The sequence below is a fragment of the Pezoporus wallicus genome, unplaced genomic scaffold, assembly GCF_028554395.1.
Source record: "Pezoporus wallicus isolate ANWC-B61680 ecotype Strahan unplaced genomic scaffold, APGP_CSIRO_Pwel_v1 contig_12129, whole genome shotgun sequence".
In the NCBI taxonomy this organism is placed as follows: Eukaryota; Metazoa; Chordata; class Aves; order Psittaciformes; family Psittacidae; genus Pezoporus; species Pezoporus wallicus.
In genome coordinates this window covers 960,542-984,585 of record NW_026642642.1, presented here as the reverse complement: position 1 = coordinate 984,585, position 24,044 = coordinate 960,542, and the positions used below count along the sequence as shown (strand labels likewise).

Below are 24,044 nucleotides of genomic sequence, written 5' to 3'. Positions count from 1 at the left end.
ATATTCTTGAGCACGTATACAGTCCAGTCTTGGTTGGGCTTTGTTAAAACCCATTTGAGATGTGCTGTTCTTAAATAAAGGTGGCCTGTATAATATATGAGCCTTCAGATCCTTGATTCAGGTATGAAAGACACTTAATTCATACATATTCTGTATTCTTGTGTACTTAGGATGATATAAAACATGATTTTGGAGCTGAAATCCAAAGCTCTCCACCAGCTGTGTCATGGGGATGCTTTCTGCAGCTGTGGGTTGACATGGATATTAGGAAGGTCTTGCTTTGCTCTCAGGAGAGGTTTTTATTCTGAGGTCTGTTTATTGCTTGCTTTGTCCCCGACCATGAGTGAAAAGGTTGTCATTTAAAAAAGAAAGAAAACAAAAAAAAAAACCCAGCAGAAGCAATCTATTGTTTTTCTTGCTTCGCATGATACATAAGCTCTGGATTTGTGCTAAGCCATGAATTGAGTGCTTATTAGAGAAAATAACGGAGGAGCTGAACCAGCTTTCACACAACTTGAGTTCCATGTTTGTCGCCTGTTTACCAGGACCCATTTTCTGGTACCTGTCTGCAGCACATGGAGACATCTCGTGGACACCGACTAAACTGCATGCAAATGTGTCGGTATTTGGGGGAATAAAGGGTAAACCACACACACACACACGCACACACAAAACCAACAAAAAAGCCTCCCAAAACTCAGCAGTTATCTGCTTGTGCACCATCTCAGAAATGGGTGCATTTGATTTCCTTCAGCTAATCTGCTTCTAATGAAAACTGTTCTTCTCCAATCTATTATAATTATCTGGTCCAAAAAGGATTGGTAACTGTTTAGCTGGGAACATCTTGCTATTTCCAAGGAATGTGTTGTCTGTGATATCTGTTTCTTGGAGAGCTTAGCTGCATTAGCCATTTCCTGCATTTCTTCCTATTTAAAAAGGATATTTTTAAAGTTTTGTCTCTTGGAAATATTATCATTGATTTTAGTGACTATTTGGAAACCTGAAAAGGAAGTGTGCTTTTCTTAACTGCAGCCCTGACCAAAAATACAACATTGCACCAGTGCATCTTAGGAGCCAGCCCAGCTGGGATCCTGCTACATCAAGAACCAGCCGGCATCCTCTGGACCATGATCCGCGCACTGGGGCTCCTGGTATCAAATACACGGGAGAAGGTTTTGGATACAAAATATATAAATAACTCTATTTATTTTGTATATATAATTATATATACAAAATGAGAGCATTTTGGAAGATAAGAGAAACTCTGCTCCGACACAGTGCTTTTCCAGTTTGTTTGCCAAAGGTGCATGAACAGATATTGCTGCTAGCTTTGTGCTGATGAGCGCCAGGTTATGTTTCATGTGCAGGTTTGTGTGTGACTGCTCTATAGACTTGGTAAAAAGCAATAAACATAACCACTGGGGTTTTATATCTCCTGGAGCTGACAGTAATGCCCTTTCCAGCAACTACTGCATTACAGTGAACACTTAGGGTGGCTTTTGAATGCAGGCGTTTGGTAGAGTGACAGACCATCCATTCTTAGAGACCACTTTTAAGGCTTTTGTTTTGTTTATTTGGCATTTCCACCTATTCAAAAAGTAGGGCAGCTCCAGTTCTTGACTGTTTATCAGATTTCCTGATCTCCTGCTGCACATGAACAGGGAGTTTTCCAACACTTTCTTTATAATTAGGCAGTGGAGGCCTCAGGTTCCCATCCCTTTTGCTTGGGCAGGAGGAAGCAAAGTCTGCACCCAGTGGTACCAACATGGGTAATTCCCAGGCAAGCTGCTGGGGAAGGTGGCTGTTGCTTTGTTTCAACAGTCATGCTAGGTTAGCCCAAATCTGAGCCCTTCTGGAGCATTGCTGGAGGAGCATGCCTTGGCCAATGTGCAGAGCTGCTTCACCAGGATCTTCTAAGATGCCAGTTAAGGCACTGAGTTAGTGCTGACCGTGGAGATGATATTCCTCATCTTCTCCATTTTGAACTCTGTGTTTGTACTGTGACAGAGGGGAGTAGCAATGCAATATCCTTTGGAAAAGGGGTGTCCTGTACCTCGCACCAAAACCAGTTAAATCTGGGTTTAATTTGGACTTGTCATTAGCCCCATGACAAATGGGTTTCCTTGGCACTGGGAGGTGCTGTGTTTCAGAAGGGTGCCCCTGGGCACTGTAGCCACTGATGCTGCGCATCCTGGCCTGTCTCTTTCCAGCATTTCGGAATCTTTGTTCACGCCCTAAAACAGAGCAGTAAGCTGCAGAAAACTCAGTGCTGGCCAAGATTATGAAGTCCATGGGCTTTGCATCTTTTGCAGTGCTAATGCTTGTAAATTATAGTGCTGCATCTTGTAATTTATTTGAGAGATGGATTCAATTAAATTCGAAAAGAGCTAATTTAAAGAGAAGGTATTTTACTTTCTGTGCAAGGTAAAAGGCCTGTGTCCAGATGCATTTAAGGCTTAAAGCATGCTGTGCTCCATCAAGCAATAAATAATTGCACAAACAACTGTAACAACTAGAATTGTAATAGACCTTGGAAGAAAATCTTCAAAATTTTTGGAAAGGTTAAAGCCTTTAAGGCATCAGCTGGTCTCAAGGGATGAAGAGGGAAGACTTTGTGCAAGGACCAGGTGAAGCCAGATTTGTGTCAGGCATTTTGTCTCTTTCTCTGAAGGGTCTGGTGCCGGGTGCCCTTGGGCACTCATTGAGTTCATCCCACTGGCTGCCCTAAGACAGTGGCATTGGGGTGTTTCATGATTAAATATGTTTGGGGTGGTGCTGCTTAAGGAAAAACTCCTGGCTGTCATGGCCAAAGAAGATGAGGAATTACCCCATGGTGCTTGTGGAGGGTTGCCGTGCGTAGGGGCACAGCCATTCTGCTTTCACACTGCTGTTTTAAAGAAGGACAATGGACTTGTTAGTGAACTTGCTTTGTCAGTGCAGGAAGGGCTGAACTTGGCATGTGACAGACAGCTCAGTCTAATTCTCACTGTTTAACTCCCTATCAGGTTAATCTTGTCTGTATGCTGCTAGCGCTCCTCTGCCAAGGAAGCCGGAAGGTTGCACCATGGGGAGTCAGATGGGCTTGCTGATGGCAAAGGAGGCAGCTTAGGAGCTCCACAACAGCAGCAGTGAAGCAGTTTGCTCATTAAATTGTATCATCCCCTGTGTGCTGCCTTGATTTTGTAGATCGGCAACGATTGCCAAGCTGTTTGCGGTTAAACAATGCAGACTCTCGTAATCCTGCTCCTCCTCTTGCCTAATTAGGGGCCTGGTCACCCTGGAGCTTTGCCCAAGTGAGGACTCCAAGGGCAGTAGTTCATTCTGGTGCTGTGCCAGGACCGCGTGTTCATGATAGCGCTGTTTCCTTTGAAATCAATTGAGATGTCACCATCACTTGATCCTGGAGCTACTTAATGAACTGGCAAAATGAGCTCTATTTTTAGATCTCCCTCCAAACTACTGCGCATGTTAAAGCTTCCCTTGTCCTTAACGCCAGGGTGGTGTTGGGCAGGATTTATTGCTTTAGTTTAATAAGAGGCGTACAGAACTGAAATAACGAGCTCCATTTCCTTGAAAGTGAGGAAAATTAAAATGGCATGGTTAAATCTGGGCAGCCGTCTCGAGACAGTAAAGTGATACGTTCATGTGTGGCCAGAAGGATAAGGTGGAGCTGGGATTTTCTTCTTGTCTAAGTTATGAGAGAGCCAAAGATTACAGACGCACAACTTCTGGGAGTTCTCGCAAGCTTTATGGATTGGATTTCTAAGTGTTTTCTGAATAGGATGAAACTTTTGGTGGTTTATTAGACAAGCTCAACAACTTAGAGAGCATTTACTTCATTACAAATGCTAAAGTGTCTTCCCCTATGTGTTTATAAGCGATGTCAGAAAAGCATTTTCGCTAAAATGAGAGAGAAACACAGACATAGGTGATTTAGATGTTTTTACTTCTTATTGTAGTCTGAAGCCAAGTTGGATAAAATGTAATTTCAGGAAGCTACCGAGAAAGCCTTGAGGCTTTCCTTGGCATTGGTATTTGCACACATATATAACCTTCTGTGGATCACACATGGGGTTTGGAGGTTTGCTGTCTGTAGGCTCACAACCTCCAGGATTGCACAGAGTTGAAGGGGAGGAACAGGGTGCACAGTCTTAACGCAGGTGGCAATTGTCTCCTGTTTTTCCTCTCACCCCAATAGACAGAAATGTATGTAATGGCAGAACGCATCCGTACTTTGGTTCTGTTGCACAGTCAAAATAAATACAACCAATAAAAGCTCCAAACCCTGTGTAGCAGAAACACAAGAGGTGCCAAATGGGTCACTCCTGAGCCCAAGCTCTGGGTGCAAATTGTCTGTGGCAGTGGTGATTGCAGCTTCTCTCTGTATACTGCTGCAAACTAATTCAATTTCTCCCCCCATGCTCTGAGCTGGAGGAAACAGTCCAGCTGACAATTACGGGGTCTCATTAGGTGTAACTGCACATGTGCATATGTGCCCCAAAACCAAAACTGCTCTACAGATCTGGACCCGAGCTGGGCTGTGCTCTGCTCCAGAAAAGGTTAGGTTGGACCCATCCCTGTCTGTTAGGATAGTTAAACAGCAAAACTGACTTCTTTGGTGAGGCATCCCTCTTGTTTTAATTCAGCCTGATGCTTCACGTATTTCTCCACTGCAGGGTTAACACTGCCCTGAGTACTGATTGTTTTGCACACCTTTAAAACCATCAGCTACATGATTTTTGTGTGTTTGCACAAATACTTTCTACCTTTCTAAGAAGTAGGCATTTTCACTGTACACTCTTGATACTATCATTAAAGAGTATTTTCACTTGTATGGTAAATTACAACATAACTTTTGTGTGATCCATGACGTACTGGCTCACTTCCAAACACTTCCTCTGTCTTTTGGGTAACCCTGTCTCTCATAGAGAATTTGTGGTGCTTTGGCTGTGGGCTAATCCCTGATAGTTTGGGTCTCTTGGGTGGGTTTTGGGATATCATTTCTTGATTTTTTTTCTGGAATCTTATGCCTCATTAGGATTGCCAAATCGTAAACTCATGTTTTTTCAGACTGGTGTGGTTATTTTCTGCTACATATGAACGTGATTACATGGAGCTGTGATCTGCAAAGCATTTGATACTAGAATTGGACTCTGAAGTAGTTGCTGCAAAGCCCTGAAAACTCAAGAAGAACTAGCTAGGTTGTGCAAACTATGTGTAAATTACATGCTTTTTATTCCTTTCCCTTTAACATGAATAGCTACAAGTTTCCATTCCAGCCTCCTGTTATCTGCCAGTTTTACATTTTCCTGAAGTTTTTACTCTTTGAGCTGAAACTACGAGGTCTAGACTCTCTGCAAAAGATAAATATATGTCTTCCTTGGTTTGGGGATAAGAGGAACTTGGAGATAGGTTTTGGGGGAGATTCTGCTGTTTCTAAACTTGAATAGTGGAAATAGAGTGTTCAGTCACTTGGGTGGGATATCTTTTAAGATGACTTCTAGCAGTTTACATAGTACAGTAAAAGTATAGTGCAACCAAATTGTTGTATTGGGAATTCTGTGATCCTTGCCATGAGCTGTCTGAATACTCACGCAGAGGATGCATGGTGGGTGATGGGGTGAAAATGTAGAAGAATGAGTATCTCCAAGGGGAGCATGTTCAGGATCACTGTGAAGGGGCACATCTAGGACAGGGCGGCTGCTGTAGCTCAGTAAAGGAAGCAGCACACAGAGAAGGTCACCAGGCTCTGCCACAGGACACGGCTTGAGGAGAGTCTTTGTGGGCTTTGTACATGGGCAGCTCTGCTCATCCCTGGCCATGTGGCCATGCTGCTGCTGCTCATTGTCATCTTGTATTGTCACCTCCAGCTAGGCAAACATGGAGGTAAACAGGCTCGGTGTATTTACTCAGGGTGGCAGGGGTTGCTATTCCATGTGCAAATTTAAGTAGAGCATTTGTGCTGCTTCTCTTGTAAGTGCTTAGCTATATAATTTTCATAACTTTCTGTTAAATTAGCTTTTCATCCATCATACATCGGCATTCAGCCCCAAACACTATCAATAAAATAACTTCTTTCTAAAGTGTTTCTTTCTCTGTGATGTCTCTGAAAGCTTGCTGAGCTGAACTAACTGCAATAAAAGCAGCATTAAAATTTTGTTAAAATGCCTGTGGAAGCACCTGAATGAGGTGCCGTTGGTGCTGGAGGCATTAGTGTGGTACCCTGCAGAGGATCTCTGTCCATAGTGAGCTGTAGCTCTACCCATTGGTAAAATTTACAATAACAACCATAGGCATTGTGGAAAATTACTTGAAGAAATGCATGCTGGCTTAATATAATGACATGTTTTGGAGAAAAAGATTATGTGCAGTGGAATTTTCTGACCCTTAGTAAAAATGAGAGGAATTCCATCAACCTTTCAGGTTTACAACTAAATAATTATAAGTTTTTTAATTTTATTTTTTTTGTTAGGTAATGGAAACTGAGAAGTCTCAAGATCCATCTTGTGCAGAAGCATCCAAAGGAAGCAGCCCAAGTCCAAACCTGGGAAGTGGCATACTGAAATACAGAAGTCGATCCCAAGGTAAAGCTGGGTTGCTAAAAGATACCAATTATAGAATTTTTATGTTGTGTATTTGTTTTAACTGTGAGATAGGATTTCTCTCCTTTGGAGATCATACTAGTTTTATTTGGAAGGGAAGTCCCAGCCTTCCCAGCGAGGTCCCAGCTAGGGAAGTTTGTGTTCAGCCTCCTGAGCTGAATGGACAGAAAGATGAAGCTTTTTTTTTTTCTTCTTTTCTCTGTGTCTTCTTCCCTATATATTTCAGTGTGTTCTGATACTGAGGTGGGGAATATATTTCAGCACACCATCATCAAAATACCCAATATGGCAAATACTCCCTAGATTTTCTATTGCTTTGCCCCCAGGTTTTTAGAGTAACCTGTGTGCAGCGTTCTATCATGTTCTCATTCCTGTTTCTTTCTGAAGCTCCATCCCTGCTGTCTCAGCTTAATTTAGATTTACTCTGGTATTTTTAGCATCCTCCAGGGAGCTCCTCTGCCTGTAGCCCCTGCGGCTGTGTGTTGGAGGCTCACTGGGGATCCAGCCCTGGTTCCTGTGAGTGCTGATGGCCCTGGGCTGTGGGTGAGCTTGGGCTGCAGTGTGGGAAAGGAAGTTGCATTCAGAGATGGTCAGAAAACACAGAAATATGACTGTTCTTCTAGAAGAAGAGAGGGAGATGTGACAGGAAAGGGTTAACTGTAAATGCCAGGAGTATTTTTGAATGAAAGAAGTGACAGGATGCTGGGTCCTGCCAAGATAGCTGTCCTGGCTGTGTGCACCAGCAGCAGTGCCCTGTGTGCCCAGAGAAGGAGAGCTTTAAAACCTGAGGTAATTTTGCACTCCAGAACAGGGAGTGAGTTTAAACTGCGCGCTTGGACAGTGGGTCCAAATTCTGCCTATGGATGTGGCAGCAGAATTGCTTTAATGCTGAGTGAAAACAAGTGAGTGCCTAGCTCTGTGCTCCTTCACTCCTTGGCACTGGCAGTGATGTTTGCACGGTCCCTGGGCAAGGAGAAGGTGGAAGGAAATGGGTTTGGGGATCTCCTGGGCAAATTTACAGTGGGTTCACCTCAGCCCATGGTTTGTGACTCTGTCCCCAGAGTAAAGACAGGGAGAGCAGTGAGGATAAGGGGAAAGCATATCTGTTCCTTTCTATGGCAGCACAAACTTAGAGTCGGTTTAAGGTAATCTTAACACCACATAATGAAATCCAGCTTGTGTGAATTTAGCCAGTCTGTTCCTTGGGTTTTCATCTGTAAAATATGGGTTAATGTCCCTTCCCCTGCATGGCAGGGAAATTGCAAGGATAAATGTTCGGGAACTGCTGTGACTGGGGGTCCTGTGGGGACCTCTGACAAAATGAGGTTTGGAGGAGCCCTGGTGTGAGGAGCAGGGTACTCTGCTGATAATTACAGGATGTCCTTCAAGACAAATAATTCTGTTTCTTACATGAACTCTGCACTCTCCTCCTCTTTAAGATGACTAGGATCATTGCCAGAAGGAAAGAAAATAGCATTTCATTGGCACATTTTTCCTTTTTCCATTCCAGAAAAATTTCCCTTGAAGTGACGTGACACCTCCAGAAATGAATACTGCTACAGTGTCAGGTCTTTTAATTTTAAATAAATGAAGCTGAGAGCTTAGTGCACTGGCAAGTGCCATTGGGTGAGAACAGCTGAATTTCTTTCCTGTCCCTAAGATACCAGCTCAATTATCTTCCACTTTTGCTTACTACCATGAGCACCGGTGCTGTGGAGTTCAGCATCGCTGAAGGATTGTAGAAAACCTGTGACAGCAGGAGGAGGTTTTTAGTTGGGGATAATCAAAACTATCATAGCACGCTGGCAAGAGGATAAAGTGGCTCTGAGATGTTTGACGGGTGTGTTTCTGTGGTTTTCCAAGGTGCTGGATCCCGTTTGGAGTCCGTGGGAGAAGACGATGAGCTGATGGTGGAAAATGGAGAATCGACTTACGAAATAGCAGTGAAATATTCCCGGGGTGGAAGAAAACACTCTCTGCCCCAGCAGCTAGAGTCGGCAGGAGCCAGGCAGGTGGGTGCAAAGATAGGGCTGGCTCTGAGCATCTCGTTGTGCTTGGTCCTCCAAGATCTGTCTGGAGCTCACAGACATGAGAGTAGTGGAACAAGGCCATTTAGATACACGACAGGGACAGAAACCAGGCCTGCAACCCAAAATGGGATGTGTTGGCCACCTATGAAGAGCTTCTTTACTCCAAGGATGGTGAAGGGGGCACTTCATGCTGTGTCTAGAAGATCCCAAGACTGATCTTACAAGAAGGGCCTATGAGAAAGATAGAGACATTTTAGAAAGGCCTCTTGTGGTAGGACAAGAGCTGATGGTTTTAACATAAAGAGGGAAGATTCAGGCTGGATGTGAAAAAAAAACTCTTTAAAATGAGGATAGTAAAATCCTGGCAGAGGTTGCCCAGAGAAGCGGTGGATGCCTCATCCCTGGAGACATTCACGTCCAAGCTGGATGTGGTTCTGGGCAACCTGATCTAGATGAAGATATTCCTGCTCATTGCAGGGGGGTTGGACTAAGTGACCTTTGAAGGTCCCTTCCAACTCAAATTACTCTATGATTCTGTGCGTTCCAGTTCCAGAGATGTGAGGACTTAAGCCAAAAAATCCTGCTTCTCTTTATTTTGATGATTTGATGATGAAGGCTTTTTTTCTTTTTTCCTTTATTTTTTTTTCCTCTTGTAAAACAGCTGAGGACTTCAGTATATCATGAGGCTACCCTTAATCTTTTTAATCTAAATTATGACTGGTACATTACAAAATGATCCTACTATGCAAAATGCAAGAAAATTACTGTGGCAAGATTCACTTTGAGTATAATAAGCTAGGATTTCATACCTCAAACATTTTCCTGAATATATCTCTAAGATCCCCCACTCCCTCTCTCCCTGACACATGCAGTTTCCCTGATGTTATATCCTAGTGCCTGTGCCAAGCAATGAGAGTGACTTCCCCTGTTTGCTGTTTGTTAGGACTACCATATAGTGAAGAAATCCACCCGTTCCTTCAGTGCTGCCCAGGTGGAATCTCCATGGAGACTGACCCAGCCATCCATCATTTCCAACATCGTCCTGATGAAAGGGCAAGGCAAGGTGAGGATTTCTGCATGCAGCTGGTTTCTCACATGGAGCAAGAGTTGAGGTTTTAAGAGGTGTCTCCCATTGCCCAGGACTTCCTGCAGTTCACAAGGTAGCCCATGACAATAACAATAATGATAAATCTCATTTTCAAATGTAAATGCCAAAGTTACACCTGCGAAATGCAGGAGAAGTGATGTTTGTGTCACACACTTGACGTGGGGTGGCATTCATTCTGATTTGGGGCTCCTGGTCATTACTGCGATACCAAATATTGGTAATGGATCTCTAAATGTGCATGTTTATGCAAAGCTAGTGCACCTATGGAAGAGTACCTCTTTGCGTGTGTATTTATGGACAAGCATATGTTATCTATGTGGAATCTGGATACAGTAAAAAAACATCACTGCAAATTAAGTGTTAAACCCAAAGACGGTTTCCTGTTTGGTTGATTGCTTGTCTGAATTCTCTGGGTCAAAGAGTCCTCTTTTCTCCCCCCAGTAGTATGTTTGCACGTTTGCTAGATACCAGCTGGCTGAATGCTAACAGAAAATAGACAAGCATTAACCTAGGTGTATATTGTTTTCCCTAATCTAATCCACAGTAGTATTTGGGCTGTCATTTAAATAGGCTATAAATATGCATGTCCTTTTCTGTAATAACTCTTTGTATTCATCAGATGAATATGTTTTGGACTAAAAAGACTTGTTTTGACTTTTGAGCTCAAATGCAAAACAAATCCCTTGTTGTGCTTTAAGTTCAGCAAAGAAAGTTAGAAACAGTGGTTTCTCTGGGTAGATCGATGCATGGTTGCTATATCTTGTGGTGTTTTGGGAGCTTCAGGTCTTTAATGACATTTCCAAATGAATATTTCCTTATTTTCCACATACATAATTTTTTTTTTAATCCTGTTTTTCTCGTAAGAATTAGATTATTCCTCCCTGTGGAGTAAGCCACCTTCTCCCATCTTTCTGCAGTTAGCAGACTCTAGTGATCATCAACCACCTCAAGCATCTGCCATTTTGGTGCCTTTCACCCACCTTTTGAGTGATCCCCTCTGTTAGGGATTCCACTACAATTTTTGCAGTAACATTTGCTTTATGGAGTCTCTGGACTTGAGAAGGATTTCCACAGAGACACCGTATTGCTGACTGGGAGCTAAGTGTTTACCCTTGGGTTGTCATCTGTAGGTGGACATGCAGGGGGTGTTTTTTCTGCTGTGGAGTGACAGCACTTCTGCACGAAGGTGGGCTAACGTGGGAACTGTTGTGCTTTGCAGCTGTATTTCTCCCACCATATCCCACATTGCTGGGGAAGAATTGCTGTGTCTGTGCAGGAGCCTCCTGTTTTCTGTAGGTTGCTTTGCAGTTGATAATTGCACAGTGAGCAGTTATTTTGTGTTGCACAGTGGAGATGCTTCCTTTCTAGAAATTGGTGATGTCTTATCAGATTACTAGAAGCTCATAACTGGTAGTCTACTTTATATTCACAGAGTAAAATAAAAGAGCTGGGTGTTGTATTGGATTGTAAACACAGTGCCTGCCCTGGCAGCATCCCTCAGCTGGAGAGCTGTGCCTGAGGCACTAATAATAACAGTGACTTCAGATCATTGAAGCACAGCAGTTTTCCACTTCCCTTGTCCACCTGGTTGGTGACTTTTCTCTTTATTCTGTAAAATACATGTACAGCAGTGACAACAGGAGAAATATGGGTCGGGGAGAGGTGGATTGAGGAAGTAATTTGGCTGGGAAATAACTCAGTAGAGAGGGGAAAGGTTCATTCTGCTGTGCTCATCCGTTCCCTGATCAGCTTCACAAGACGGTCCCGCAGCCAGCCAGGGCAGTGCAGGGGTGAGAGCTAACAGATGGAGCCCTGGGGAATGTATTGATCTGGATTTATTTAAATACAACATGGAACATGTACATTTTTAATTATTCTGGAGACATGAGCGTGGCAGCCCCCCCATGGCAGCCCCATTCCAGCTGCATTCCTGACATTACAGCACTGACCTTAAGTCATGTTCTTAAGCTTCTATTTTTTTTTCTTTCCTGAGGAAATGTAGGATCTGTGGCAGCAGAGAAAACTACAGTTAATCCCGGATATAGATCTCAGGGGTGGAAATCTACTGTCTGTCAATTTAGAAGCGATGTGTTACGGTTTTTAAAATGCAAGTAGGATAACATAAAGCTATTGGCCCAGTGGATTTTTTTTTTTTAAAGTAATCTCAAAATGGCATTTTTGCTATTTCAGCTTAAGGTGCCTGCTGCTACTTTTTGGGCTGATAAGTGTGTTGGTATTAGAGTGAAAGCAAATGAGGAAATGCAAGCAGAGGGTAAGATGGCAGTGCAATTCATCAGAAGCTTTTAGGTTTTCATCTTTCCTTTGACTTATTGGCAGTCTTTCCCACACAGGTATTAATAAAGTAAGGTGCCAGCTGTCGCTTCTCCCTTTTTTTGTAGGGTCTTGGATTCAGCATTGTGGGAGGTCAGGATTCTGCTCGTGGACGCATGGGGATTTTTGTGAAGACCATATTCCCAAATGGAGCAGCAGCTGCTGATGGAAGGCTTAAAGAAGGTACAGTAGAGAGAATTCAACTGCATGTAAAGGACCACAGTGGGATATTATTTCAGTCCAGCAGTAAAGCTCAAGTACAACTTTATTTAGGTACTTGGCCATCAGCAAGAGGCTGTGGAGAATGTAGCACACCCTGTTTGTCCATCCTGGGAAGGTCATTCGTAGCAGTTAACTTGATTATATTGCATATTGAGAAGGGCAAGCTACAGCATGATGGTTTGTTTTGTTTTGTTTTGTTTTTCCTTCCTCTTCAGTGAACTTTATTTGCCCAAGACATAAGCTGCAGTTCTTCAATTGGAGAGGGCTATTGATAGCTGTGAAATGCATCTATCAAACCAAGATTTGGCTTGAAAAAGGCTAGTCCAAGAAGGGGTTATATAGAAAGACATGCTTGGGAGACGCTGCTCTGGGCCATTGTGCTCTCTAAGCATCTTGGTATGATTTTGACATCTATCAACAAGTAAGAGTCATAACCAGAAAAATAGAAGAGGAAAGATGGTATTGGCAGTAAGATCATGTGGCTGGTTGGGGAAGCAGTTATATCCTGATTTTATTACAGCTTTTGCAGGCTTGATCTCTGAGCTGTACGTGTAATCTGCTCTGTGTTTGTTTTCACCCTGGTCTGAGTGCTATGCCAGAAAGACACACAATTACTCACTTGCTGAAAATACAAAGTGACCATAAGTTCAGAGTGGTGGTTGCCAACTCTTCTGCAGGGGCTGTGTTGCTTGTCTTCTACAGAAAGCTGCTCCTGTGTTACTTCTCTCAAGCTGCTCCTGTGTTACTCCTCTCCTTCGCGTATCATCATTGCCCTCTTTAGATCTCATCACACTTGTTGTATTTGAGGCTGTCTTTGGTGCCAACTCTCACACTTGCTGCTAGAAGGAAGCTTGTGTGCCTGTCGTATGGGTTGTGCACTCACTGTGGGAAGCCAAGAAGTAGCACCTGTCCCATAGCCCCTTTGAAGGCTATTCAAAGCTTGTGTTCCCTTTATTAATTTATTTAATTATTTGTTTTTACTGGGCCAGGAAAGGAGAGGAGAAGTAACTTTGTCTTCTGACATTGGCCGTCTAATTTTACACATGTGGAAATAAATTTGCAGAACATGAATTTGGATAATGATGACCTTCTTTTAATAAAATGAAGGTAGATCGCCATAGCTGTGTGTAAGAAGTAAGACCCAGAGCCTGGAAGCAGGTAGAAATATGTTGGGATGTTTTCACTGGGATAAGAAGAGTATGTGATGGGATGTGTTCAGGGGGGTAAGAAGGGGATTTGCTATTGCAGTGTATGGGCTACATGCTTCTCCATCCACAGGCATTTAGTAAGATGACACGTTTGCTTTCTGCATGTGGATGGAAGGTTAGTTTTCTCCTAACAGGCTTTGGAGTGACATGTCACTGTGTTTAACTTACATTCTCATTTCTCCTATTGATGTTCATAAAAGAAAGGGAGTCTTATAGTCCCTTTGGACTTCCATGTTACGAGCATCTATTTTCAGACTTCAGTTAAAATCCATGGTGTTTCAAGCATGTTTGTTAGTATGAAAATGCCAAGTTAAGGATCTCTGCTGAATAACAGTCCTTACTCTGCTAATTCATCACTATTAACTTGTAAAGGCATTAGGACAAGTGAAAATAAACTGAGAACAGTAAAAGGCTTTTTCTGAACAGTTAATTGGAATCTTTGTAATAGCAGGTCGCCTTACATACAGGAAAAGGTTTTTTTTACATCTCTGTATAGTCTGTATATTGCTGACTTCTGTATCTAATTACCAGGGGATGAAATCCTAGAAGTTAATGGAGAGTCTCTACAAGGACTGACCCATCAGGAGGCCATTCAGAGATTTAAGGTAACATGGATGTAGTATGGAAGAGATTCGTACTCCTCTTCAGTGTCGTTTCATACCTTCAGCTTTATATCCTTTAGCTGCCACAGATTACTGTATACAGGTTTACTAGCAAATGCTGGTGTATCGTGATGCCTTATTGAGGTTCTCTGATGTCTCTCCAGCAACTCAAGAAAGGTGTGGTGACCCTGACAGTGCGCACCCGGCTGCGCAGCCCGAGCCTCACACCCTGTGTGACTCCCACCTTGCTGAGCCGCTCCAGTTCCCCCAGCTCCAGTGCTAGCGGTGGCATGCCAACCCCTGGTGCCGATGAGGTGGACGGTTCCTCCTCCAGCCGCAAAGGACCTGGCCCAAAGGACAGGATTGTCATGGATGTGACGCTCAATAAAGGTGAGGGTTCGTGGGATTGAGATGGGATTGGAGAACAAATCCCTGTGTCTTAGGGGAGGTTTTGGGAACATATTAGGGGTTCTAATACCCAGGGAACCTACCTGTGTCCATCTGATCTTGTACCACAGGATGGGGGAGAAAAGCATTCTCTAATGCAGAAACTTCTGAAGAGTTCCCCCTTCCACATTTTGCTGCTCCAGAGTCAGCAGACTCTTAAGAGGTAGCACTCAGTGTCTGTGCTGCTGAGAGAGGGATGCTGTGAGATACTGGGCAAAATGTGAATCAGCCTCTCAGCAGCTCAAAATGGTTGTGCCCTTCTGGTAAACAGCAGCTCTGGGTAAGGCAAAGCTCTGTAGAGTGCTCGAAATTGGCCAAATGAGCTGTTCTCCTACATGAGGGTTGCTCTCATTATTAATAATTATACAAGATAATTTAGAGGATATGCTGTATGTGGTACAACAAGTATGTCCATTTCAGAGGCTTAAGTCATGCTGATTTTAAAGGTTGGATTAAAAATTTGGAGAGAGAAGATGAGATGTTCAGCAATTCATATGTTAGGAATGATCTCACTTGAAGGAAAGCAAAGGTGAAGTGTACAGAGGTAATTACTGAACCAGAGATAATGCCTTACCTTTCTTCCTGCCAATTTGCTGAGGAATGCCATGCCTATATATAACAAAAGGGAGCAGTACAGTTGGCAGCATCTTCTGTACTCATGTTTTTTGCAGTGATCTCAAGTGACATCTTTATTACGTTGCTGCCCCCACTTCTTTGTGCCTTGGACCAGATCAGACCTTGTGTCATTTCCAGGCAGTTCCCACGCCACACAGAGAACTTTGTGGAAGTGATGGATCTCAAAAAACAGTCAGAATCAGATATTTTCAATCCTGATTTCCACTTGTTGGTCTTGGCTTCCTGACTGACTGCACTGAAGGCCAGCCCTGAAACAATACATGAGTCTTGGTCTTAGATGGGATGTGGGAACACAAACATTTGTGTGTCCTGTGTGATTACAATCTGCTACTTTTCTTTGTACTTCTTGTTTTTCACAGAGCCAGGGGTTGGGCTTGGCATTGGTGCCTGTTGTCTCACACTGGAAAACAGTTCTCCAGGGATATACATTCACAGTCTGGCCCCAGGATCGGTGGCTAAAATGGATGGCAGATTAAGGTTAGTTAAAGCAGAAACACGCTGGAGTGGTTTTACAATAAAGTTGTTTGAGATTGTTTTCACCAATGGGTTGATGTAGCATGGAGGGGATTTATACTTAAAGAGTCGACCAAAAAGAAAACATTTAAATAAAGACATTCCAAAGGGGTATTAAATACCCAGGAAACATTATTCTGTGTGCTGGAAGCAGCATGATCATTAAGGTTGTGGTTGATTTTTCTTTTTTAATTCTTTATACAGAAAGCTGAGCCTAATAGCACCCTTTTAGAAAGGAGAGCAGCAAGAAGTGCAGCCTCATGTCTTTTTATCAGAGCCACAGCCAGAGACCCCAGACTGGGAGGAAATTTGCAGAGCTCTGCTAAAAGCTCAGTCACCTGAAACTCTCTTGAAAAGAGCTGGGGGAGATGTTCTTGCAGCTGATGGTGCCCATGGCTGCAGCAGTGCTTTTCTGCCCTTACTGTCAGTCTGGCAGGGTTGCTGCAGACTGAACTGCCCATCTCATTTACTCTGTCATGGAGTTTAGATGTCTTTAACAAACTGTAAGAGAGAGAAGCAATCATTCCCTTGTGCTTTAGGTTGGATTAAGTGGCAGAAAGTTATTTGCTGTTCCTCTCCTGGAGGCTTCATTTCTAAAAACAGTTGGAGGAAATCTTCCACCTTTCTACATCCCTGCATAAATGCTGGTGGGTGCTGGGAGCATCACTTGGGAGGGGAGGCTCTGCTGAAGACCCAGTGGGGCTGCGTGATCCGCCCTGAACCTGTGGTATGAGCACTGGTGCAGAGAGGCTGAGCAAATGCCTTGCTTTTGCATTAGAACAGAGTGCTTTTCTGTTTCCTTGCTTACCAGGAAAACTGTGATAGAGCAATTAGATTTTTTGGAATAAAGGAAGAAGATAATTTTGTGGTGGCATCCCTGCCAAAGCCCTTTGAAGTTCCTACTATATAGAAATGTCTGTAGCAGACAGTATTTAATGCCAACTTGCTTTCTTGTAAGCCTCTTTGGAAAAGATTGCAATGCTGGTTGCGTCTGTATGTAACAGCTGTATCATTTATTAAGTTTAATGATTGATTTTATCCAGGCATGCTTCCCAGATTTCTAGCTTGCTTCTTTGAGACATTTGCTTCTGTTGTCCCATCAGTGGTTTATGGCTCCATAGACAAAACTTAGAGGATGGTTTTGATTTTTTGAAAACTTTGTTAATAAAATACTGGCTTTACAATACCAGAGAGGTTTGAATCCAGCTCCTCCATATATGAGCTTCCCTTCTCAATGATGTGCCTGCCTAAGTAATACTGTATATGTACATGACTGTGTATTTCTAATAGCTCTGTACTGTAAGTCTAAACGATCGGCAGAGCAGCAGCATGATTACACAACTGATAGGTCACCCTTTGCTTTCCTGAGCTTTTACCAGCAGTACAGGTTACTGAAGGCTGCCACTTGCAATTGCCATTTTGCCTTTGGCATGTAGACTCACAGTGTAAATTTTTTTTCCATTGTCAAAAGTAGCCCAATATAAATCAGCAGTAGTAGACTATTTGAGAATGTCTATTTAAATGAAATGCCTTAGTAATTATGAGAATGCTTTAATGATATCCCTAGCTGATGATCTTTTCTTTTAAATAGTTGCAGATGTCTAAGCATCATGAGCAAGAGTTAGCAAATCGAGAAAACAAAAGTAAACAATATGTGCTTTCCTTTCAGATGAGTTTTTGGTGTTTGTTGGTTTGGGTTTTGTTGTTGGTTTGTTTGTTTTTTTTCTTTCTAATGGGCACTGTATCTTAATTTGGAGCAAATGCAGGCTTATCTCGCTCAATTTTTTCCTGGAGTAATTTCATAAACTCATATCTAAATTGTTTATTTCTTATCAGTGTGTTTAGTGTTATGTAATTCAATATGAGGGGAAGGAACAGCCCATCTGAATCTAATTTTTTCTCTTTGCTCAACAAGTTTCAAAATGCAGAACTGGAATCAGAAGTTTGCTTTCACCCTAGTCCAAGTGCAGCCAAATGTTCTCTGTTGATTTAATAGGGTTTTTAGCACTGATGTTAAGTGCAGAAGGGATCTCTGCACCTCCCTCATGAAGTCAACAGGACTTGAAGCATTCACGTCACTGGGAACAAAACCAAGACTTGAGTTCTTTGCACGTCAGATCTTTTCCAGACACTTGTATATTTGAAGAAGCTTAGCCATCAGTTGAAAGCACAAATGCTTTTGTAAAAGGCAGTTGTGATTAACTGGCTCTATCTCTCTGCAGCCGTGGTGACCAGATCTTGGAGGCAGATTCAGTGAGCCTGCGTCACGCAGCATTAAGCGAAGCCTACGCCATCCTGAGTGAATGTGGTCCGGGTCCAGTCAGCCTAATCATTAGTCGGCATCCTAACCCAAAGGTAAGGAGAAAATGAGTTAGTGTGTCTGGTTTGTATCTGGTGCTGTAATTTAAGTCTTGGTGTCAGGAAAGCAGTGAATGAAGAATACTGGAGTTTTCTCTCTATGGCATGTGTTGTTTAGTAAGTCAGGATTGTAATGATGCCTTCCAGTGTTGTAACTTGTAGCAATGCTGGACTGTCCCTGCTGCTTTTCACTTAAATCACCCACTGATCAAATACAATTTTCCTGAAACTACTTGAGTGACTGTTCCCATCTTTCTCAGTACTTGGACCAAGTGGCAATGCAAATATGGCACAGGTCCTCCTCTTCCTAAAAGTCATTTTGCAATTAGCTTGTCTCTGGGTAGAATATGAATTAGGGCCAGGAATATAAATACCAGCTTATTGAAATGATCAGCTATAATAAAGTAGTAGGAATACTGTTTCTAAAAAAGTAAAAGCTGTCCAAAGATCAAAGTTTTCCTTCAGGAATTAAAACATGAGAATCAGGAATGTACTGCTACTGTGAAATCTGTGCAAGGGCAATTTGGAAAGAAGGCTGTGTTTACAAAGTGAGTATTTTCAAGCAGTTTTTAAAAATTGATGATAGAAGATAAAAGCCTTTTCAATCAAGCTATTGGGAATAACAACTTCTTTTATTTCAGTATTTCAAAGAATTTTATGAGTGTGCAAAACCTTCCTGTTTAAACAGGAATGAAGCTGTAAAAATATTTGCATTAGTAGGTCCAGAGAGCTGTGACTTTTGAACTCCTAACTACAAATGGAGACCTTAATAAATCCATATCTAGGAGAACTTAGGTTTCGTATTTTATAATTAATTGCATGTTTTCTGCTAAATCAAATATACAAACAATAGACAAATAGGGGTCTGCTGCCCAGAGTTTTAGGCCTTGTGCTGCTAAAAAGAGGCTGTGGTTCTGTTAGTTAAAGGTAAGCATGAAGGGGGTAAGAATTGGGCTTATAGCCTAAGATAACAGTATTTCGAGGAAGTCTGTATGCTGTGCTGAGCCAGCACAATGGTTCCATTTGATTGCATTATTAAGGCATATAGAATTTTGGAGAGGCTCCGTGAAGCCTGCCCTCTCTTCTCCATCCTTCACCTTGCTGTGATGGTGACTAGAAACCCAGTAAGTGGCTTAACCAGGTATCTGCTGAGGAGATGAGCTGAGTTAAGCTAATTGCTTGCTATTACTCAGTAACAGAGGGAAACTATCAAGTGGCTCCTATTGCAGTTTTTCATAAGTGATATTTAAAATGACAACAAATTCTTTGCCAAGAAATGCGAAGCTAATTCTAAGAAAAGCTTGAAGTTAAGCTGGAGTGCCCCTAAAACATTTTTTCCTCCTAGGCAGTATTGAATCCACAGTCCCTCATAGCTGAATCTCTGAAGGAGTGTCCATACGGGCACGCATATTTATCATTATGTCATTGTCATAGAATCATAGAATGGTTTGGGTTGGAAAGGACCTTAAGATGACGTAGGTCCAACCCCCTACCATGAGGAGGGATGTCTCACCCTAGACCATGTTGCCCAAGGCTCTGTCCAGCCTCTTCTTGAGCACTGCCGGGGAGGAGCATTTTTTTTCTGACAGCAGGAGGGATCTGTAGACATGTGTGGGCATTTTATCTTGGTTTTGTTTTATTTTGTTTTGTTAGCTCTTAATAATACCTCAGCCTGTGGAGTGTAGTTAGGAATTAATTAGCTTGTCCATCTCCAGTTTGATCTGCCTTAGGCATAGAGGATGCTAAAAATCAAAACTGGAAGAGCTTGTACAAGTGTGAATTTCTGTTTAGCTTTAAACCAATACCGCATTCTGTCCAACACCTTGTTTCACTCCTGGGACATCTTGCACCCCAAAGTTTGTGTAAAGCTCTTAGATCATACTCTTGAGGCTTGGTCTGTGTCCTGTAGGAACTCCCTGTGCCCCAGGAGCTGGTAGGCTTTTGGTTTGCTGTAAGGTCATGCCACAGGCTTAAAACAGAGATGTATTTCTACAAAGGCTCACGTTGCTTTGGATGTTTTTATACTTAATGTCTTATTTTATGACACAAAAGCTCCACAGTACATTTTGTTGCTGAATACGTTCACTTTAGTGTTTTCATGTACTTCCAAGAGCAATACCACAAAATTTTCTTTCTTCTTGTTATTCTGAGTGAATGTGGCATTTAAACTATGTCTAAACTGCTGAGTTTGCTTAGGAATCTTTCAAATCTTCATGGTTCAGAAAGACTCAAGTTTCTAGTCCCTATTTATGCTGAATTTTAATTCATGTAAAAGCAATGTGCATAGAAATTATTTTTGACAGAGTTAACTTCCTTTCTGTTTTCAAATATATATATTCCTGTAGACTAGTTGTTCCTGTTATAAAGTCATATGGAGTTTTCCAGCAATACGAATTAAGTGCATGGCACTCATTGAGAACAAAATTAGCAAAAATGGTAAACCAGTATTTATTCTTAAACCAGAGAAACATTAATTACCGATTACTGATTTAGGTTTTCTTTTTAAAAGCAAGGACAAATGAAAATTAAAAAGACAGCTAATATCATGGGAAGTCTGGTATTCTTCCGGTAGGTTGAGTGTAGAATATCTTCAGTTGCTGATGTGTTCTTGTACAAAGCAGTCTTTGTCTATTTTAAAGTAATATTTTCTTGATAGATCAATGTACAGCATTTAATTGAGTTAAAATTGTGCTGTAATGGCTTCATTTGATTTCTTTAAGTCTGGCTGTTTTATTTGTTTGCATAATGTGGTGCTTGGACGTGGTCTTCATGAAGTTGGCAGGCTTCTGCCTCCTGGCTTATGCAGGAGAGTAGCATGGAGGGAGTCTGAATCAGGGGATTAGGACTTAGGAGCTCTCAAGGAGGTGGTCCTTACTGCATCTTTATAAATAGTAGCATACCTGAAATTAGTCACCTATTTCTAGTGATAAGTGGTCAGACTTGCATCTTCATTTTCCCTACCCAGTTTGATCTCTTGTCTTCCACTTGACTTTAGGTTTCTGAGCAGGAGATGGATGAAGCAATCGCACGTACTACCCACCGAGAGAGCAAGGATTCCAACTCCTCTCACATGTCAGGTAGCAGCAAGTTTTCTCCTAATATGTGTTCTTTTCCAAGTACAGGAAGATTTAAGGACATCTTCTTGGGTTCCGAACATAAATATTTTGAGGACCTCAAAACAGCAGAACAGTTTAGTGGGTGTAGTCACTCTGTCCACTTCCAGAAATTTTAGCAAGACCATCAAGTTTGACCTTATAGCTTATACTACTCTGTTTTGCTAGGCTGTCATGATCCGAAAGTAGGGTTGCCAAGAGATGGTTGCTTTATCCTCTCTTCAAGATTAACGGGAAGCACGTTGTCCTAGTAAAGAAAGGACAGGATGAATCAACTCCATGTGTGCACATTTATCCACATAGGTGGCAAAAAAACACACACAAAAAAGAGAAAGTATTGTTGTGTCCATTTGAAGAAGTCCAGATATTGCATACTGGACTGTGTTTTAACCACAGTTTAATCTTTGGGGTCATCTCAAAAACTGAGTGCTTTGGCATTTGTCTGATGTTTCTGAACTCTAGACCTAGCACTTCCTAAAATCTTACAGATGAAAGCAAACTCCTGGCAATGGCTGAGTGACTAGTAAGGTGATTTTTGGAAAGAAATGTTGGATTTATGATTATCCCCTTTATATTTGTGTCAGCAAGACCTTTACTGAAGTAGACCTTGCCAGTGGCTACTAATTTGTCTTCTGAGGTTGCACCTAGTCAGCAGCATGCTCCAGCATGTGAGGAAGATCCTCTCCTGCTTGTCTCTTGTTCATAGCCCTGTCCTAGGCCTGGCTGGTGTAGTGTGTCTCTGTGACTTTATTTCACCTGATCTGAGGGAAAGCTTGTGAAATGTTAATAAATCTCACTTTAGGAAAGCAGTTTAGATAATAGGTGGGATTAAATGCAGTCCTCAGCTCAGAAAGTGAATGAGGAGCTGGTTTGTATATATAGTCCACAGCTTTAATTTTTGGCACCTAACTAAGCTGTGTTTAACAGGAGCTGTACAAAAAAGTCCATCTCCTAGTGTGAAGGTCAAACAAGGAGAGACCTCATCTCCCCTCAGCTGGACTATGAAACGTTTCCTGGAGCCAGCAAGCCGGGTAAAAGAATTAGATGCAATAAAAACAGCGTCGGCTTCACATTCAGCTTTTACTTCAGCTCTTATTTGAGGATCTGTGCTCCTTCCCTGTCACATGGAAAGTGTTTGTTTCTTACATCATGTGTTTAAATCATGATGGCAGCAAGCTCCCTTTTGGGAGTGATGTACAGAACATGGGAGAAAGAGCTGTGGGCTCCCACCTCCTGCCACCTAGAGGCACCCCTGGTCTCTGGGACACACAGAAGAGGTTAGCAGGAGAGACCTGAGCCTGTGGGCAGCAGGCTGAGTGCTTCATCTATTTATATAGCCGTTGCAGTGGGAAAAGTCTCTGTTTTATCTGGGAAGGACAAAAAAGTCATACAGACTGTGTCCATAGGTACAAACCCTTCCCTTCTCTCAGTGCAGAAGGTGCGTAAAGGGAATCACACAAGGGAATGGTTTCGTTTCTTGTCTGCATTGAACCACACCTGTAACACAGTGGGATTTGGAATCCATTGTTATTTATTATAGTGGCTAAAAATGTATTGATATGCAGCATCTCAGCCATCCAAGTTTGACAGTTTGGCTCTCAATGTACTGACAAGCCCTCTATTTTAAAAATTTGCTTTAAACTGCCTTTATTGACGTGGAGATGTGAGTGGAGTTTGTGGTGGTTGCACACAGACAGAGGCTTGAAGCATGAATGATGGTCGGTCACCAGGTTCAATTCTTTTCAGCAGGGATCTGTCAGCTCCGAGGCAGAGCTTTCCCAGTACTTCTCACATGATGGTACAAGCCAGCTCCCATATTCTGATGCTGTAACAGGCTCCTGTGACGAAGAGCAGCTCCGTCAGAAGAACAGAAGCAGTTTGTTGGATGATGGTTCTCTTCTTCCTGGCAACCTGAGTAAGAGGCGGAAATATGTGAGGTCATTTGGCTGATGGGGTGAAAATCAGTGAGCTGGTTTGATTTACAGGAGAGCTGTACAGTCATTTCTGTGCTGGTAATAAGTGCTGGGCAGTGTGGTACAAGCTGGTGCTCATCATATTAAATTCATACTGGAAAATGGAAGGGGCTTGCAATAATGCACGTAAGTGCCTGTTTCCATGGTATTTTGTCCAAACTGCTGTTCTGATTATGTGAAAATGACTTTATTTGATTGGTTAGGCTGAAACTGGATTGACAGCACTGCACTTTGTTTTTTTTTTTTAAATGACTGATGATCATCTGATTGATTATATTTAAATGAAAGTGTTCATAGCTATATCAAATACACCATTTCAAAATGTCATGTATAGCAGTGTAAAAACAATCAAATGTTCAATTTGACATGAGATAATTTTGACATGTCTTTGTCCCCATAGTCTTTAACTGAAAGTATCTTGCATTTCCTTAAAGACCTACCCCTGATCTCACAAAGGTTATTGCATTTGTTCTGCCTTTCCTATGCTTCTTAAGTAATGTCTTTGTCTACAGCTTATTTTTCTCTAGAAATTCATTCTTTAACACTTTAAAAATATTTTTATCTTAAAATTCCCACTAAACAAAGCAAAAAAAAAAAAAAAAGCAAACCAAAACCCAACAAACCACTTTCTGCAAAATAAGATGTAGTTCTTTATCAGAAGAATGTGAAAAGAGTTCTTCGGCTAATTACTCTTTAATTTGAAACTGATTGTGTGCTTGTATCTTTGTTCAGGAAGTCATTTTTCGCTCTCTCCTAAGTTGACACAGGCAGTCCTGAACATAGATTTAAGCAAAATGTGAAAGAAATTGTCTTGTTTAAATTAAAATACACATGTGAATTTGCATCCCTTTGTGTCATAGTCATAATTTATAAATAAACTGAAAATAGAACCAGATGTGCC

The 24,044-nt window shown here is 42.0% G+C and overlaps 1 protein-coding gene across 7 annotated transcripts in view; it reads left to right on the top strand.

Annotated features, from left to right (window-relative positions):
* Positions 1-24,044, top strand: part of PDZD2 (PDZ domain containing 2) — a 204,502-nt gene that overhangs the window by 158,941 nt on the left and 21,517 nt on the right. For 6 of the 7 annotated variants that reach the window (XM_057431163.1, XM_057431159.1, XM_057431160.1 and 3 more), the window contains 11 exons: positions 6,473-6,584; positions 8,466-8,614; positions 9,576-9,695; positions 12,140-12,254; positions 14,033-14,106; positions 14,268-14,493; positions 15,546-15,663; positions 17,922-18,054; positions 21,053-21,134; positions 22,098-22,201; positions 22,917-23,085. In XM_057431163.1, coding sequence (XP_057287146.1) covers positions 6,473-6,584; positions 8,466-8,614; positions 9,576-9,695; positions 12,140-12,254; positions 14,033-14,106; positions 14,268-14,493; positions 15,546-15,663; positions 17,922-18,054; positions 21,053-21,134; positions 22,098-22,201; positions 22,917-23,085 — 1,402 coding nt within the window. The remainder of the gene's footprint in view (positions 1-6,472; positions 6,585-8,465; positions 8,615-9,575; positions 9,696-12,139; positions 12,255-14,032; positions 14,107-14,267; positions 14,494-15,545; positions 15,664-17,921; positions 18,055-21,052; positions 21,135-22,097; positions 22,202-22,916; positions 23,086-24,044) is intronic. The other variant, XM_057431161.1, reaches the window with a different exon arrangement.